At 38.9% G+C, this 17,777-nt stretch overlaps 2 protein-coding genes across 2 annotated transcripts in view; both read left to right on the top strand.

Annotated features, from left to right (window-relative positions):
• The window catches only part of LOC122061030 (telomere repeat-binding factor 4-like), an 11,352-nt gene extending 651 nt beyond the window's left edge, over nucleotides 1–10,701 (top strand). Inside the window, exons 2-6 of the mRNA XM_042624195.1 lie at nucleotides 159–367; nucleotides 4,663–4,747; nucleotides 7,190–7,279; nucleotides 9,946–10,219; nucleotides 10,362–10,701. Coding sequence (XP_042480129.1) covers nucleotides 159–367; nucleotides 4,663–4,747; nucleotides 7,190–7,279; nucleotides 9,946–10,219; nucleotides 10,362–10,393 — 690 coding nt within the window. The 3' untranslated portion in view covers nucleotides 10,394–10,701. The remainder of the gene's footprint in view (nucleotides 1–158; nucleotides 368–4,662; nucleotides 4,748–7,189; nucleotides 7,280–9,945; nucleotides 10,220–10,361) is intronic.
• A 2,078-nt stretch (nucleotides 10,702–12,779) lies between these two features.
• LOC122060600 (probable ATP-dependent RNA helicase ddx6) overlaps nucleotides 12,780–17,777 on the top strand; it is a 52,411-nt gene continuing 47,413 nt past the window's right edge. Inside the window, exons 1-3 of the mRNA XM_042623733.1 lie at nucleotides 12,780–13,068; nucleotides 16,974–17,005; nucleotides 17,096–17,206. Of these exons, the coding sequence (XP_042479667.1) occupies nucleotides 12,874–13,068; nucleotides 16,974–17,005; nucleotides 17,096–17,206 (338 nt within the window). The 5' untranslated portion in view covers nucleotides 12,780–12,873. The remainder of the gene's footprint in view (nucleotides 13,069–16,973; nucleotides 17,006–17,095; nucleotides 17,207–17,777) is intronic.

A 17,777-nucleotide genomic window follows, 5' to 3' on the forward strand; every position in this document is an offset into this window, starting at 1 on the left:
GGGGGGTTGTGGGGGGGTGGGGTGAGGTGTGTTTCACCTACAGGTTTGGGTTGCCCAAACTCCAAATTGAAATTAGTTACAGTTTATACTGAACAATATGAATCCCAATGGGATATATGCACACTGCCTAATTCTCTGATTCTGCGTCGTGTACCCAGGATAAATGGCGGAATATGAGTGTTAGTGCTAGCGGGCAGGGCTCTAGAGAAAAATTAAGGACTCCAAAGTTAAAGGCTATTACAGCCTCGGCTACTTCAGCTCCCATCGTTCAGAGTTCTGCTACCACTGCTCCAGTTGCACAGGATGCTCGAGCTGATACTGTAAATGATTCTGGACCTGGCTTACAAGATGGCAAGGCTGCTCCTCGGTGTGTACCCTTTTGCTTTAACCCTTATACAGGTTATCTATATGGACTTTGTGGTTGTTTAGGTGCTTCCTCATGCCTTTAGTCAATGTTTTCTTGGCTTGGCCTAGATGAAGCCATTGTGGCAGGCAGCACAGAGGTGGCTGGACAACAGCACTAATCAGACTAGTCTGTCTATAATTATGCAGTTGCCTGGGGTACTAGGCTAATTAAAAGCAAAATTTATGGTCTGGCCCTTGCCTACGACAACAACATAGCCTTATCCCAACTAAATAGTCCCTTGCCTATTAAATCAAATTAAATTGGAGTCAGTTATTTTTTTTTTTGGATGAATAAATAAATTTATACCCAAAGAGAAGAGAAAATACAAGTGGAAAAGGGGGAGGGGGAGGGGGAGGCTTAAGCCAACAAGGAGAAGCCAACCCCAAGGGGAACAAAGCAAAAAGCAACAAATAAAAAGCCAGACAGCAGCAACCAAAAGAACCAAGAGGATGCAATCAACAACCAAGGGCAGAAAAAGGGGGAGGGGGGGGGAGAGAAGGTCAAGATGGGGGGGCGGACTGGCAAAAGGTTCCAGGAAGAGATTATGTGATCATTTTTAGTGGAATAGGGGATTGTCCGGGTGTGAAGGGAGCGCAAGGATTGGATTTTTGAGGCAACATCAAAGAATATGGCTTTCCAAATCCTGTCCGGGGAGCAGGAGCTGAAAGACCATTTACGAATATTGCGCTCCATCCAAAGATGAGTAATAGTAGTGGACAAAGCTAACTTACCAATGGTGTCACAGATGGAGGAGCCAGCAAATGTCATGTCAACCCAAATGCATTCCCTATCAAGGGGAAGAATTATCCTAGGAGAAGGCCAGCAACGAGCAAGGACAGTTTTCCAAACCAAGGAAGAGAGGGAACAAGAGAAGAAGAGGTGGGGGATATCCTCTTGACCAACAGGGTATAGGCAACAGGCGAGGTTGACAGGGATGTGACGGCGGATAAGGAAGGACTGCTAGGAAGACAGTTGGAAAGACATCTCCAGGTAGTGAAGCTGTGATGAGGGATATGGCCTTTGAACTAGGCGAGGTTACGCCATGGGACAACAAGACCAGAGGATTTGACGAATGACTAAGCAGAGGCAGAGGAGAACAACTCATTGGAAGAGGGGAGCCAGTCACAATTATCTTCCCTACCACGGTGACCCGGGGGATGGGGGGAGAGAGGCCCACAGATCTGCGAGAGGGGGAGAGGGAGGGGGAGTCCAGCCGAGAGGGGAGAGAATGGAGGAGACAAGAGAGGATTTGGGGAGACCGGAGGAGTAGATGATCCTAGGGGTGACAAGGGAGGAAAGGATACCCGAGGGGTGCCAAGGGTCCATCCAGAGGGAGGTCGACTGCCCATTGCCAATAATGGTGGAACAGGCAGTAAGGGCAATGGGCCTGAGGCTGAGAATTTTACGCCAAATCCAGGAAGCATCAGAGGGGGAGGGGCAAGTCCAAAGGGAGTTATGGGTGAGCAAAGTGGAGTATACCCAGTCAACCCAGATGCTCCGATGCTAGGAGGCAAGCTTCCAAATAAGCTTAAGGATGCCCACAGAGTTGACATCCTTGATTCTTCTTATACCAAGACCTCCTTCAGATTTGGGTAGGCAAACATTTTCCTAGGACAGAGGATGGAGAAACTTGGAGGAATCGGAACCTTTCTAAAGTAAGGAACATAAGAGACTTTCAATGGATTTGACAGTGGAAGAAGGAAGGACAAAAATCCCAGACCAATAGAGATAAAGAGATTGGATGACATATCTGATTAGAACAAGCCTACCAGCATAGGAGAGGAGCTTGCCTTTCCAAAGCTGGAGTCTTTTCCTAATAAGATCAAACATAGGGAAGCAATGGTGGGAAGAGAGCCTGGAAGAGATGAGAGGGAGGCCCAGGTATTTGACTGGCAAGGAACCCAAGGAGAAACTCGTGATACCAAGGTTCAGGGATTGAGTCTCAGAAGAGACACCAGAGAGGAAGAGATTAGATTTGAGGAGATTGATGGAGAGCCCAGAAAGGGATTCGAAAGAATGAAAAGCAAACATAATGGAAGAGATGGATAGGGAGTCAGCTTTGGAGAAGATCATGATGTCATCAACAAAAGTAAGGTGAGTGAGACGGAGGGATTTACACTTATGAATAGGGGAGATGAGGTGGATATCAGAGGCCGACTGAATGGAGCGGGAAAGAACCTCGAGGGAGAGAGAGAAAAGAAAAGGGAAGAGAGGGCAGCCTTGGCGGATACCCTGCCCTAAGGGAAAGTACCCAACAGGGCTACCATTGACTAAAACAGAGAAACGGGGAGTGGAGATGCAACAGAGGATCTAGTGGACAAAGGAAGGTGGGAAAGACATTTGGAGCAAGACTTTAAAGATGAAGTCCCAACTAATGGAATCAAAAGCCTTGTGAATATCAACTTTGAGAAGAGCAGAGGGGGAATGATTTTTCCAATCGAGCCCTCTGACAATTTCGTGACAGAGGATGATATTGTCGGCAATGCTTCTCCCAGCAATGAAGGCTGATTGGTTTGGGCTCACAAAAGAATCAATGACTTTCCCAATCCTATTAGCCAGTATTTTGGCAATGAACTTATAGAGAAGATTGCAGAGAGAAATAGGCCTAAATTCATTCATCGATTCAACACCTTCCTTTTTAGGGATGAAGCAAAGGAAGGTGGGATGAGGCAAAGGAGTCAGTTATTATTGCTTCTGGATTAATTTCAATGCCAATACATGTGATTGAAGTAATGTTGTACTATAAAAATTGTGTAATATTATGAAGTAAGATGTTAATGGTAAATATGATTTAGATTTGGATGTCTCAGAGAAAGTCGTTTGAGGTGGCATGGACATGTGCAACAGAGGTCTTTTGATGCTCCAGTATAGAGTAGTGATTTGATTAAGATTGAAGGAGCTAAGGTTAGGCCTAAAATGACTTTAGGAGAAGTGTTGAGGAAAGACATGCATAGGTTAGTCTTGTAACAAGTATGGCGTTGAATAGAGCTGATTGGAGGGAAAGGATCCCTGTAGCCAACCCTATTCAGTTGGGATAAGGTTGAGTTGATATTTGGGAGTATAAAATATTGTCATGTTAATGATGCCGTAATTTACTTTCAACAATTTTGTCTTTTTTTTTTTAATAAAAAACTTCATGAATTGAACAATTAAAGAGACATACCAACAATAACACAACAACATCCAAAACCTTATCCCAACTTAATGGGATCAACTACATGGGATTCCAAGCAAGGACGAGCACGAGGATCCATGCAAAAAGATTGACGGGTTATGGCTTATTATAATAAGTGCCGGTTGTCAACCGGACGCACCACTACAAATCAGCCACAAGTGTATAATGACAGACTACAATAAGGTACAGGCTATCTACCTGACGTACCATATAGATCGGCCAAGCCAAAGCGTCCTACATGCATTATGTCCACCTCCAAGACAATCCATCACCTAACCTACTTTTATAAAATGAGGAATGAGATAACAAATTATTGACAACCCCGCTAAGCAAGAAAGAAGAAGTAAGTCATAACTCAAGGATCAAAGGCGTAGAGATTCTGCAAATAGAGCTCAAAAGGAGATCTACCTTGGTATCCTGATTGGTGCCCACTTCAAACTGGAAAATTTGTTAGCAGCATCCATGTTTACTTCATATTATGGTTTCAGTAATGATGAAAAATAATGGCTCAAAGTCAATCACTAATCTTCTATTATAATTGTTATGTGGGTAAGAATTCCATCGTTAATCTTGAATAGAGATTTTGAACCACTCCCCCCCCCCCCCCCCCCCAATTAACAGTTATAGCTGAGGGAGAAGAAATGGATGGGTGCAATATTAGAAAAGGTGTAATTAGAAATGAATGTGTTTATTTGAGCTTTGGTATCTGTTAAGATATGTACTACCGCAGGGAGAGTCCTTGTTGGGTTATGTTTTGTTGTCATTACTGTTCCTAGTTAGACTAAGTGTAGATTGATGGTAAGATCCATATACATATATATATATATATTGGGATTTTATGTTATCTAATCCCTCTGTCTGTTTCAGTGACTGCTTTCATTATCTAAATATGTGAAAGCCATTTATCTATTAAATTGTCCTTTGATTGGCTTTCTTATTATCTCTTTGTACAGTGATCTTTCAATGTTCAATGAATTAAGTACTTATGATATACGGAAGATATGACCTTGTTATTTTTATTATTTGTCAAACATTTATGACTGTCATCTAAGAATCTTGATGTTGTTTCTTTATTTACCAGGTACAACACAATGATTTTTGATGCACTTTCTACCTTGGATGATCCAAATGGATCAGACATTAGTTCTATCATGAGCTATATTGAGGTAATATGGTCCTTCTTTCATCTTTGTTGTCTTGTGTAGTCTTTCTTTGATTCAATTCCGTTTTGGTGAAGCTTTATATTCAAGTTACTATGAAAGAGTTCTATGCTCATGCTAGTGGCAGGAAAAAAAAAAAAACATTATAATGCCATTGTGAACAACTGAACACACTGGGTTAAAAATATCCTGACAAATTAAAGAAACTAAATCATGATTTCATGTTCCAAACAAGAATTAAAGGTGTAAAGTTTAATTCCCTTGACAGGTTCAATGTATAAAACATCAAATAATGTTAAATCTGAATATCTAAACAATGATTGATTATTAAACCTCCCAAATTGGGCAAGTTATTTTGGCATTGATTATTTAGAAGTTGATGTTTGAGCATATCATGTGAATGTGTTTCCATGAGAGGTCTTCATCCCAAAACATGTCTTAATCTCTTGATTGAACTAACGGAATATTCTTATTTGAAATCTACGGAGGTCCTTCTCTCAAAATAGCAAGATTCTTATTTCTTTTTTGATTCCGTATGGCAATCCCTTTCGATTCCTCTTAGTAGGTTACCTACTAAGAGTTGGTTATCGGTTGATAGAAAGGAAATAGCTCGTCCACAATAGAGCTAATTCACTTCATCATGTTCTAGCTCACCAAAGTCTTGGTGATGCAGGACAATTTTAGGAAATCTAATACAAGTCTTTCTTGTGCCGCCTTGTGCCGCCTCATTGCTGTTAATGGATGAATCCCATTGTGTTTTGAGGCTATAATTTAAGACAAAAGTGGGAAAATTGGGACTGGTAGAAAAGGAATAGGGGACAGGAAGACGGTAGTATAAGAGAGAGGAGTTAGGGAAGAGAGAGGTGTGGCTTGGGTTCACACCATCATGAATTCACCCCAAGAGTTGCAGGAATCACTCATGCTGCAGAAAAAAAGAGAATAATCTCCCAAGTTCAAATACTTTCCTTCATTCATTGTTCTCCCATCATGACTACAAAGGGCCTTAAAAAAATCAGTTTTTTCCTAAAATAACTAACCCATATAACTACATATTAAACCTTTAAACAGTTATTTCCTAAATCACTAGCCATATAACTTCAACATAATAACAATACAACAACAAAATAATATGGTTTGGATCCAAATAAAAGTACAAAAAAATAATAAAATAAAGGAACTACACATAATGCTACTCATCTAGCCATAATGAAGTGACATGTGGCTGCATAATTTTTGTGTCGTCTCTGATAAGTCCTAAATTCTGGATGATGCCCTCATTACTTGGTTTTGTCCCTTTTTCTCTTCTTCTTTTCTACTGGGCCTAAATCATTAATAAGTCACATTTCAGTGTATAAAGTGAAGTTTGAGTCAAAGTTGTGGTGTGTTGAACCCCTAAATAAGTCACTATAAGGTTTGTTTGGTAACTTTTAAATTCCAAAAAATATTTGAGTAAAAAAAATATATATCTGAGTAAAATGTATTTCTGAACCAAGAAAAAAAAAATTGAAACACATTTGGAATGCACATTAACAGAAATGGAGCCTTATCTTCTTAACCTTATACCATCAAAAGTAATACTTTATGCAATGCATGGATCAGCTGTGCTTATGTTCACTTGAACCATATATGCTTCCAAGATGTACAATCAAGATAATAAACCAAGGAAAGTGGAAAGAAATAAGATTATGCTGCACAATTTTTCAGTTACAATCAAGTTCTGTTCATTCAATATGGAATGATTTTGGAAGCAGTCCAACACATGGACAAGAACTAAAGAAGGTTCATCCACTCTCGGTGTTTTCCATGAACAACCTTCTATATAAGAATCAATTTGTCAAAGAAAGTAGAAAGTATACCGATAACCATATTAAACACATCTTTAAAAGGGGATGCAAGTCACCATTATCACTTTTGCAGTATTACCAAACATCAGTTTGAGGGAAAGGGCAAGAAGTAGTAGAGCCAGAGAAAGAGCTTGAGAGTGAAAGTTTGCATACTTCCAGTTGCGACTGAGTGGGAAAGTGCCAAGTACTGTAAGAGGGATATGGGAGAGATGGGAGAGTGTATGGGAAGAAGGGATGTTAGTTGAGGCATCAAGGTTTCTTTTCCCTGGAACAGTTTGTTGAATTAAAACTGTTCAAGTGTTTCTCAATATATGTGTTCTTTTTGCTCACTTCATTACAAAAGAACATGAAAATGAACCGGTGCTACCAAACCTGTTTCTGTTTTTTTTATTGTACCAAAGGAAAAACAGAAATACTTGAAAAGAACGTTACCAAACAGACCCTATGTCGTCTAATTCTTGTTCTTCATACTTCTTTTCCTTGCACACCATTTGGATAGAAATGTGTAATGCATATCTTTATCTTAAACCATTTGTGGTTAATAATGGTCATGGATTTCGATAAAGTGATTACACTATCTCATAATTACTTGACATGTATGCAGAAAAGGCATGATGTGCCACTGCCACAAAATTTCAGAAGGTTGTTGAGTTCAAAGTTGAGAAGACTTGTTGCACAGGACAAGCTTGAAAAGGTAAGTGATTTATTCAGTATTTCATCAAGCTAGTTTCAGATATGGTCGACTTTCCTCTCATTCAACTGCTATTGTCTAGTTCCTACAAATTCATGGTGGAACTGCAATTCTAAATAATTTTTAGTCATTTGCTCTACTTAGTTGCATTGGAGACCATATGTACATGTGCAGCAGTGTGTTTATTCTTAGCTTCACCGTGGAGCATTGCTTTTCAGAATTGATTTATCAATGTTCTTTTGCCCGTAGCTGTCCTAGTTTACTTGACTGTTCATACTTTATCTCTTCACTAGTACAAAAATTTAGTGGATCAGACATGATGTGCTCCCAAATTTTGTTTCAAGTGATTTGGTTTTGTTATGTTAAATGTGAATGTGCAATTTTTTCAGGTACTTAAGCATACTGTATGAAAGTAGCATCCCTTGTGTATTGTTGCGGATAGATTCTGAATATAATTCTCCCTATAGTTGGCCAATTTGCAACCCTCTTGGTTGTTCTTTGATAGATTTGGATTACTCTTCAGAAGGCAGGTTTGGTGGTAGGGATGTAAATGAGCTCTAAGCTGAGTTGATACATAGGCTGGATATAAAAAATTTAAGTGATCTGAACTGACCGCATTTGGCTGAGCCTTAGTTAGCCAAACAATTTTGATATGCTCCTTGGGTCGTATCTCATGAGCCACAAATAAAAAGTGTTTCATGATCAGAGATTAGAAATGAGTTGAGCTAAAGTTACTTTACAGAGTTTTTTAAACTTTAGCTTCACTGAATACCTTGCAGGGCCTGTGTTGGTGTTCATTACTCTATTATTAACCCCCTTGGGGTAACAGGAAAAAAATGAAACCCCCCATTCCGGCCAGACTCATATGTTCTTTCTGTTGTTTTGTGAGTTTGATTTTAACAAGTTACTGGTTATATCTCCTAGTATTTCCTTCTAGGTATTTTAGTTCCCAATAGAGAGAAGATAGAACTGCTCGTGCAAATATTGGCCTACTTAAGAGCTAATTGAGTAATCAACTTGCAATAGATCAGCTCGTTATGATCCAATTTCTTTGCATCCAACCTTCTTAATGAAACATATGCATAAGGTTCTATAATCCAATTTCCTTGCATCCATCCTTCTCAATGAAACACATGCATAAGGTTCTCTAAATTTCTACCAAAGAAAGTAAGTTTTATAATTTGCGGCAGGTTAGCTAGTTGTGGGCTGCTCATGCGCAGTCATAAGAACTGTTTAGTCAACCTTGAGTCCCCGAAATTGAGTCCAAATCCATGCCCAACCTAGGGTGACCACCAATACTGAAATTCCTCTACCTTGAAGCTGCAAAAGTTGTTTAGGCTCTATTTGGATGGTTGGAGTTGGAAAATTCTATCAGTGTAGGCTAGATACTCAATAATTTAAGAGAAGATTTATCTCTAGTTGGCGGGTCAGCTTCTGGCTGTGATAGGCAGTTCTTACATCATAGGACTTAAAAACTTCACCCTTGGATGTAAGTTAGTCTTATATTAGTCTTCAGAATTTTTTAGGTCGGAAAGGCATTAATTCTGATGATGCAGATCTTCGTCACATGATCCTGTGTAATTAGATGATTCCCAGTAAGTTGGACCCTTTTTGAGATCCAAGTGGTGCACAATGGATTGCATGATTCTAATATTGCGATATGGTTTTGGTTACATGGAATGAAATTAACAGGTATATGTTGTTCACAAACTACTCTTTTCTCAAGGTTTCATGCAATCCCCAAGTTGCTGGATTTGGTTCCCCATGGGGATGAGGAAAGATGGAGAATAACTAGAAGATGGACAAGACATGATAATAAATTAAATCTGAAATTAAGAAAAGAACAAAAAGAAATACTTTACTGAATAAGTACTCTAGAAATCCAAGCTTCAAGGACTCCAAACTTCAACTTCAATCTTTACTTACAACTCAAGATAAAAGAAAAGTCTCATAATAAAAAGCTCTCTAAAAGTAATCCCCCTCTTGATTGTGAATTAGGTTCCTATATATAGGGTAAGGAGAGAGAGTGTTAGAAGCAATTTAGGAAAGAGAGATACGTGAAAGAGAAGAAAGAAGGAGAGTTAGAAACAAATTAGGAGAGAGAGAGAGTGAAGTTATTTATTTAAATCCTAAATTTCAAATTAAATTCCAACTTAGCCAAAACGGTTTTTTGGGTATATCTCTCTATCCTGACCCCGGACTGACCCAACTTGAGAATTAAAGATGCATCATTTTAAATTAGGAATGCAACGAACCCAAAATCCAATATGTTCCGGAGAACTACTCAACTTTCAAAATTCGTCATGCCCCTACACTTCTCTTCTCAAACTTGCGCAATCTCCCTTGTCCAGTTCTTCTTTGTTGCTCAATCTCTTGGTCAAACTTCTAATTTGAGGTGAAATTCCTCCTTTGCCTTTGATCACATGTGAATCAATCCATGGGTTGACTGGTGTCTAGATTGCATCGAATCCTCCCATTTGGCATCTTTTATGCACATGACCCTGTGACCTGCAAATGCGAGAAAATCACATTATGTAGTCACTTTCATCATCGATCTATAATCCAAATATTTAATTAAAACAGCAATGGATGTATAAAATACGGCTTAATCATTGATGTTGCTATCTTGTTTTAATTTTCTGAGTTCCTCCCATATCATCGAAATGCAGATCCAGAACTGCTACAAGAAAAAAGAAGATAGTACTGTTGGAACAAGAGCGCCTCCCCCAAAACCAATCCGGCTGAAGCAATCTCAAAATCCTGTGCCCAATGCTTCTATTGACGTGGTGGAAGAAGCAGCAGCTGCTGCTGCCTACAAAATTGCCGAGGCAGAAAGCAAGGCATATGTGGCCTCTGTAGCAGTAACAGATGCAGAGAAAATAGCAAAGATGGCTGAAGAGGCAGAGTCATTGGTACTGCTAGCAAAACAGATATTTGAACAATGTAATAAAGCAGGCAGATCATATTCCTACTTCATCTCTCTCCACCTTTGACCCTTTACTATTTCTTTTTTTTCTCTCCGCCCCCCCCCCCCCCTTTCTTTCCTTCTCTGAAACATTTCTTTGTCATCTTATTCCTATTCCAGGTTCACGAGGTGAAATTGTACTTGTGGCCTAAACATTGGACTGGTGTGGGGCAAGACTGAAAGGACATAGGCCATTGTATATTGTTCAACAGGTAGATGATTACTTCTATACAAAGGTGAAGCTGGATGCCGACATGTAATTTCGTGGACATTGGAGCAGTACATCAATCAGCCAAATTAATGTTTGTCCAATTGATTATTCTCTGGCTGCTTGTAAAAATATGAAGCCCTACCAATTCTATGTTATGTCTCTTTTTCTGGAAATCAACAGCAATTGTATCAATTCAAGGACAATATCAATACTGAAAGTGCATAGGGACTGACTTAACTCTGACTGAAATGAGATTTGAACCCTGGTCCTTCACCCACAAGAAACTGAACTCAGTATGCTCTGATCCTAGCTTACTGTTCTTGTCTACTCTGTGTTAGTGCCATATGGATTGCTCAATGCTAGAACCTTAGAAAAGACAGTTATGTGTTGGTACCCTATGGCCTGATATCAAGCTGGGTAAAATCTCAGTCCTATTGCAATCTATCTTAAGCACACATGAGCCAGCAAATTATGTAAATATATTTGTTAGTGAGGGAGAAAGAATGCCACCCGTCTAGCGTCACCCACATAGACACAATTGGGTGTGAAAAACCCAGCTGCCCCCACATGTGCTTGACATTTTGATGCCCAACTGTGCTTGCGCATAGAGGGCACTTGTATAACAAGTGCTCAAAATGACCTCGTGGCTCATACTCATTAATGTTCAATTGTCCCATTGAACTACCCAATCAGTTGTTGTTCTGTCTACCAACAATCCCTCGCTCTTACAGGACAAAATTAAATTAGGATTGAACCTGGTGCATTAACCCTAACCTTTGACTTGTCCATAGACTGCTTTTCACTCGAGGCCTAGAAAATGGTCAAGTGGGCTTGGACTTATTAAGATGTTTGGGCCCAGGTTGTGTCCCTTACAAAAATGCCCCAATGTTTTTATTGGGAAAAAACTTCCCCATGACGCAGAGGCTCAATTTCCTCCTGACATAAGTTATTTTTTTCTTTTCTATTGTAAATATGTGAGTCTCATGTGGATGATACATTTTTTCAGCACACTCATTGATGTAGCATGTAGATTCTTTTTCATATTTTTTTTTTTGTGTAAAAGATTCCAAGTCACATTGGTAGCAAGGGGAACCATCTACCTTTATTATTACCTACCAAAAAAAAAAAAAAAAACCTTTATTATTATTAAATAATATACATTTTCTCACATTCTCCCCCCTTCCTAATGCTATCTCTCATTCTTTCTCTTCCCATTGGTCTGATAGTCCTTATTGTGAACCCATTGGTTTGGTGTGGGAAATGCCAATAAATGAGTGATGTCTTAAACTCTTCTTTTTTCGCTTAGGGGTTGATTTATCTGTTACAAAGCATGCCCTTGCACCTTGACACAAGCCATGCAAAATGACCACTACCTTTGCATGACTTGATGCCCATGTGTGCCCTCTCATTGGCCTGAGCACTATTGTAGGGGCCACACTCTTGGACATAAACCATTTTCCCTTTAACTTATGGGATTATGATCCTCTTGAGCGTTAGAGAGAGCCCAATGACATTCGGCTGCTGGGAGTACCTCGGGCACACATCTAATGTGCTCCCAACTACTGGATGTGTATTGGGCTGTCTGCGATATTGGAGAGGATTTAAATCCTAACTTATGTCGCCAATTTTGGATCCAAATCCTCTCTAGCGGCTGGGCACCCCAGAGACACATTTGGCAATTGGGAGGACCCAAGTACGCAACCCAATACATGCCTAATCCTCCAATACATGCTGTCGAATGCATCTTTGGACAGCACAGTCGTTGGGGAGGACCTAGACACACCGTTTTTGCGTTCGATTTAAAAAGGTAAAATTACATGATGGGATTCCCTTTACTACCCAGATAAAGTTTCAATTGACAAAAATACCCACAACCAAGTTTAGGTGTACAAAACTACCCATCCAAAGTTTCAGTTAACAAAAATACCCAAAATTAGATTTATGTTTACAAAATTACTCACTTAATGTTTCCATTAGCAACAAAAAAAATTCCCCAAATCATGTTTAGGTCTAAAAAACTACTCACTCAAAGTTTTAGTTAACAAAATGACTTGATTGTATTTGAAAGATGAAAGAGAATCACTATCCTAGGTAGTTTTGTAAACCAAAATCTGATTTTATGTGTTTTTATTAACTGAAACTTTAGGGGATGATTTTGTAAAAGAAAACTCAAAATAGATAATCATGTAATTTTCTCTTTTAGAAATCCCTTTAGGAAAAGATTCCAATCCAACATATTGGAGCCCAGATCACACCAACGCAGTCAACGGTTAACCTTTTATTTCTTTTGCCGCGCAAGCGTTCTCGTTTGTCTCCCATTGTAGGTTTCATTTCTGGCGTCCTCGGCTCATGGGTAGCAGAAGTAATTCTTTTAACTTGACCCCAAGCAGCTACAGTGTCGTCTCTCTTTCGTAGTCTGAAATGGGAGGAGACGCGACGAATTGGAACGAAGCCAGTTACAGGAACAGCATTTTGCAGGAGAGGGAACTCCAATCTCGAACTATATTCAGAACTGTATTTGCTCCATCTCAAAACCCTAATCCAGAGATAATTGTCACTGCTTCAAGTAATGGATCCATTGCTCCGTACTCGATCTCCTCCTGCATCTATTTACACGTAAGTTTTCCAATTCATTTTCCTTATCTGCGTTCATTTAATCATTCTTATATTTGACCACTTTATCGTGCGGATTACGACACTACAATTTCAATGCCATTCTCCATGGGAAGGAAATTTGACTGGTTCGAGTGTTTTGGATTAGCAGCCTTTGGCTACGATTCTTTAACGTTTCACTTCGATATTGAACTGCAAATGATGCGTACTCATTGCACTTTACGTGTTTATTCCTCTCTTTATGTTATATTATTGCTTTCATTGAAGGTCATTTCCTTTATGTATTTCGTTAGGTTCTCCGTAGTCACTTAATTTTATTGTGGATGTGATGGAGATCCCACAGACCCTAACTCTAAACCAAGGAATGGGGGCTGAGAATTGGGGAAGTAGGGACAGCGTTTGCGCAGGACAGAATAAGGAGATTTCGATAACTGAAGATATAGGGTATGGATGGGGCTGAAATTATGCTCGAGAGGGGTTCCTAATGGGGTCTGTCAGTGGCTGGAATCTCTCAACTCCATGGGGGGACCGGGGGTGCAATGGAGCCTAGGATACCATGCAACCAGTACAGAGTATGGTGCTGGTTTTGGCAACTAACTTGCAGGGATGGTTGATGGAAATAGTGTGGGCGGTTGGCGGTATACAGTGAAGGATGTTGGGAGTTATGGGATGTTTTTGAGGTCTGGAATTTGGCTCCGAAACAGAGCATATACAGGCTTCAAGAAAGGGGTGTTATAACTGCAGAGAGAACACTACTGTAGTATAGTTACCACTCTAGTTACCTTCAAAAGTGGGCATCATAGTAGCAAAATAGATTTTTTCCTAACTGGAAGGTCCAATAGATTATTATGTAAGACTGTAAGGTTATAGCAGTGGAGAGCCTAACCACACAATATAGATTAGTAGTCATGGATATGTGCATCACTACGCAAAATCATAATGAACTTATTTGCCCTAGGATAAGGTGGTGGAGCTTAAAAAGGAGATACCTTGAAATTATTTACTGATAAAGTAGTCAAACAATGAAAATGGGATTCTGATACTTTGAGGGAGACACACTAAAATACGATGTGGAACGAGTTGACTACTTGTATTAAAACGGTTTCTAAAGATATCCTAGGCAAATCGAAAGGAGAACATCATTCCTCTAGGAGACTTGGTGGTGGGATGATGAGGTTCAAGCAGCCGTTTAAGACTAAGAAAGCTAATTTTAAGACATGACAAAGGATGTAGAGGTTTTACAAAGGGTATAATTGCCAGAAATAAAGCTAAGAAGATTGTGGGAAAGGCTCGGGTGAAGAAATATGAAGATCTTCAGAACAACTTGAGCACAAAGGAAGGAGAAAAAAGCTATCTATAAGATACCTAAAATGAGGGAAAGGAAGAGCAGAGATCTCGACCATGTTAGATGTATAAAAAGTGAAGATGGTAAAAAGTACTAACAAAGGATGAAGACATTAGAGAGAGATGGAAATTTTATTTTTGTAGCCTACTAAATGGAGACACTTCGTGTAATAGTGTCCTGGAAGTCTACATTACACATCAAGGCACCACATGTCGTAGATATATATGAGAAATCAGTGTATGAAGTAAAAGAAGCTTTACGGAGGATGAAAGTAGGCAAGGCACAAGGCCCTTCTCTTTTACTTTGTTTTCGATAGAAGTTGAAGACGGTCTTGTCCATTTAGTTAAAATACTGAACAAAGAACCACCACTAAGACATTCAATGTTTGCGCGTTGTTCCTAAGTTTTTTACCTGACTTCTAGATAGAAAGAAATATAGAAAGGTGTCAGGTTCACTCATGTTCATTGCGAGCAAAAATTCCAGTCCACTCCACAAATGAGAAACCCCTTTTACAGAAGGAGAGTGACAAAGAAAGCAAATACTAAGAGCTTAGGAATATGTGATTTACTTTGGCTAACCTCCAAGCTATTTAATATGATTATGAGCACAGAGAAAATGCTAGATGAATGGAGGAGAAGCATTGTGGTCCTAATTTGCAAAAATAAAGGTGATATTCAAAGCTACAATAACTATAAAAGGCATAAAACTAGTAAGTCATACTGTAACATTTTGGGGGAGAGGTTTATTGATACCCACTTGAGAAATGAAACTACTGTTATGGAAAACCAATTTGGTTTTATACTAAGAAGATCCACAACAAAAACTATTAACTGACTTACGAGACTCATGGAAAGATTTAGTGGTTGCAAGAAGGATCTCTGTATGGTCTTAATTGGCCTAGAAAAAACTTATGACAGTTGCCTAGAGAGTTAATTTAGCAATTACTAGAGTCTAGAGAAGAGAAGTTGTTTCAAGTAAATATATGGACAAAATTAAAGATATGTATGATGGTGTGGTGACTACTATAAGAACTGTGGGGTTTAAGGTAGTGAATTCCCAATTACAATTAGGTTACATCAAGGATCAGCTTTAAGTCTCTATTTATTTTCCCTTATTATAAATGAATTAACTAGGGACTTTCAAAATCAGTTCCGTAGTGTATGCTTTTTGCTGATGATATTGTTTTGGTGGATGAGACAAAAGTAGGAATTAATTCCTAGTTGGAGTTATGAAGATCAACCTTGGAATCAAAAGGTTTTGATAAGTAGAATGAAGATGGAGTATATGGTGTGTAACTCTAGTCACACGTGGACAGATAATGAGGTGCTGAAATTGATGAGAGGGAGTTTCCGCAAATTGATTATTTTAGGTATATGGGCTCAGTCATAAATAAAGAAGGGGATATAGAGGATGATGTTTGACAAAGAATTAAAATATGATGGATGAAGTGGAGACATGCCTCCGGATTTTTGTTTGATCGTCATATTCCTTTTAAACTTAAAGGAAAATTTTATAGGATAGTCATATGACTGGGTATGATGTATGGTGCAGAATGTTGGGCAGTTAAGAAGCATCATGTATAAAACTCAGTACAACAGAGATGAGGATGTTGAAATGGATAAGTGGTAAAACTAGGAAGGATAAAGTAAGAATGATCATATTAGAGCTGGTTTGGGTGTAACTCCAATACATGATAAGCTACAAGAAAATTGCCTGAGGTGGCATGGCCATGTTCAACGGAGGCCTTTGGATGCTCTAGTATGCAGGAGTGATTTGATTCAGATTGAAGAATCTAAAAGAGCTAGGGGCAGACCTAAAATGACCTTCGGAGAAGTACTGAGGAAAGACATGCATAGCTTAGGCCTTGTATTAAGTATGGCGTTGAATAGAGCTGATTGGAGGGCAAGGATCCCTGTAGCCGATCTCATTTAGTTGGGATAAGGCTAAGTTGTTGTTGTGACGTTCAGAATTTTACCCTAGAAGAAGCTTCATTCCAAGCTCTATTGAATTGCTATACTGGAATCTTTTAAATTCTCATTAATCAAAACCAAAACACTTACATTACATGGCTAATCAGTCCACATAGTTATAGAATTATTAGACTCCATGATTTTCTATTTCTAATAATGAAAATTTTCCAGAACTTCCCTAAATTCCCTTGACTTTAACTCAAATCTTCTTAAAACCCAAAATTGTAACTAAAAACTAACAACTAATCCCATGTAGATTCATTAACCCCACAATATGGGCTTCTAAAACTGGCCCGAACTCCAAAACATTCTGCCTAACAACCTTATAACCCATTGGGCATTCAAATTAAGCCTATTTAGTCCTTTTTTTTTGGTAAAGAGCCTATTTAGTCTCAATTAAGTTGGAATGCCTGCACCAGGATGATCTAGATGTGTGATGAAGATGTTCATTCTGTCTTTTACATGTACACTCTGTTCTTTCTTGAGTCTATATGAGTTGACATTTGACTGCTTTAATTTTTCCAAGAGCTGAGTTTACTGATACTTCTTTTCCCCCCTTCCCCCCTTTTCTTTCCACGAACAAATGTGATTAGTCATTAAATGTTAGCAGGACAAGGAATCAACAGTGAGTATTAGTAGTTTATGTTTTGTCTTGCTTGGTTAAGTGCCATCTCCATAATGATTTAACTGCATGTGGTCGTGCTTTCATGTGGAGGTCTTTGCCTGGTTATTTAGTGGCTGAACCTCTTTGCTCCGTTCAAGGACACGATGGACCAGCATATGATGTCAAATTTTATGGTGATGGGGAAGATTCTATATTATTAAGGTCTCTCTCTCTCTCTCTCTCTCTCTCTCTCTCTCTCTCTTGTTTGCTCTATTTCTTTCAAATGCATGACCACTCACACACTTTCATGCAGAGAGAAACTTGTGTGCCACTTATTTGCTTTAAACGATAATTGAAATGCTGTACAGTTAAACGAAGATATCTATCCAGGTAAATAAATGTATCAGTAAATAAAGTAAAACACACCCCAGAAACTGTGCATTGTATCAGGTTTTTTGTTTCCCCTTCACTTGGTTTCTTGATTTCTTCCTTATATGTGGGACTAAATCGGATTCAGACACTTGAACTGATAGATTTTGAAGAACCTCATATATAGAGCTTGATGAAGACATCAGCAACAGTAAGAAATAATCGGTTTGAAAAAACTAATGAAAGCAATATATACCCATTTTAGACCTGGAATCCATCATATATATTCCATTTTCAAGCAGATCTGGAACTTGATGAAGGCATAAACAGCATCAAAAAATAATTTGGATTAAGTAATCAGCAGGCACCAATGGGAAAGTGAACCTTACAATTGAGAAAACTCTGTAAACAACTGGCAATAAAA

This window comes from Macadamia integrifolia, chromosome 14 (assembly GCF_013358625.1).
Source record: "Macadamia integrifolia cultivar HAES 741 chromosome 14, SCU_Mint_v3, whole genome shotgun sequence".
NCBI classification, from domain to species: Eukaryota; Viridiplantae; Streptophyta; class Magnoliopsida; order Proteales; family Proteaceae; genus Macadamia; species Macadamia integrifolia.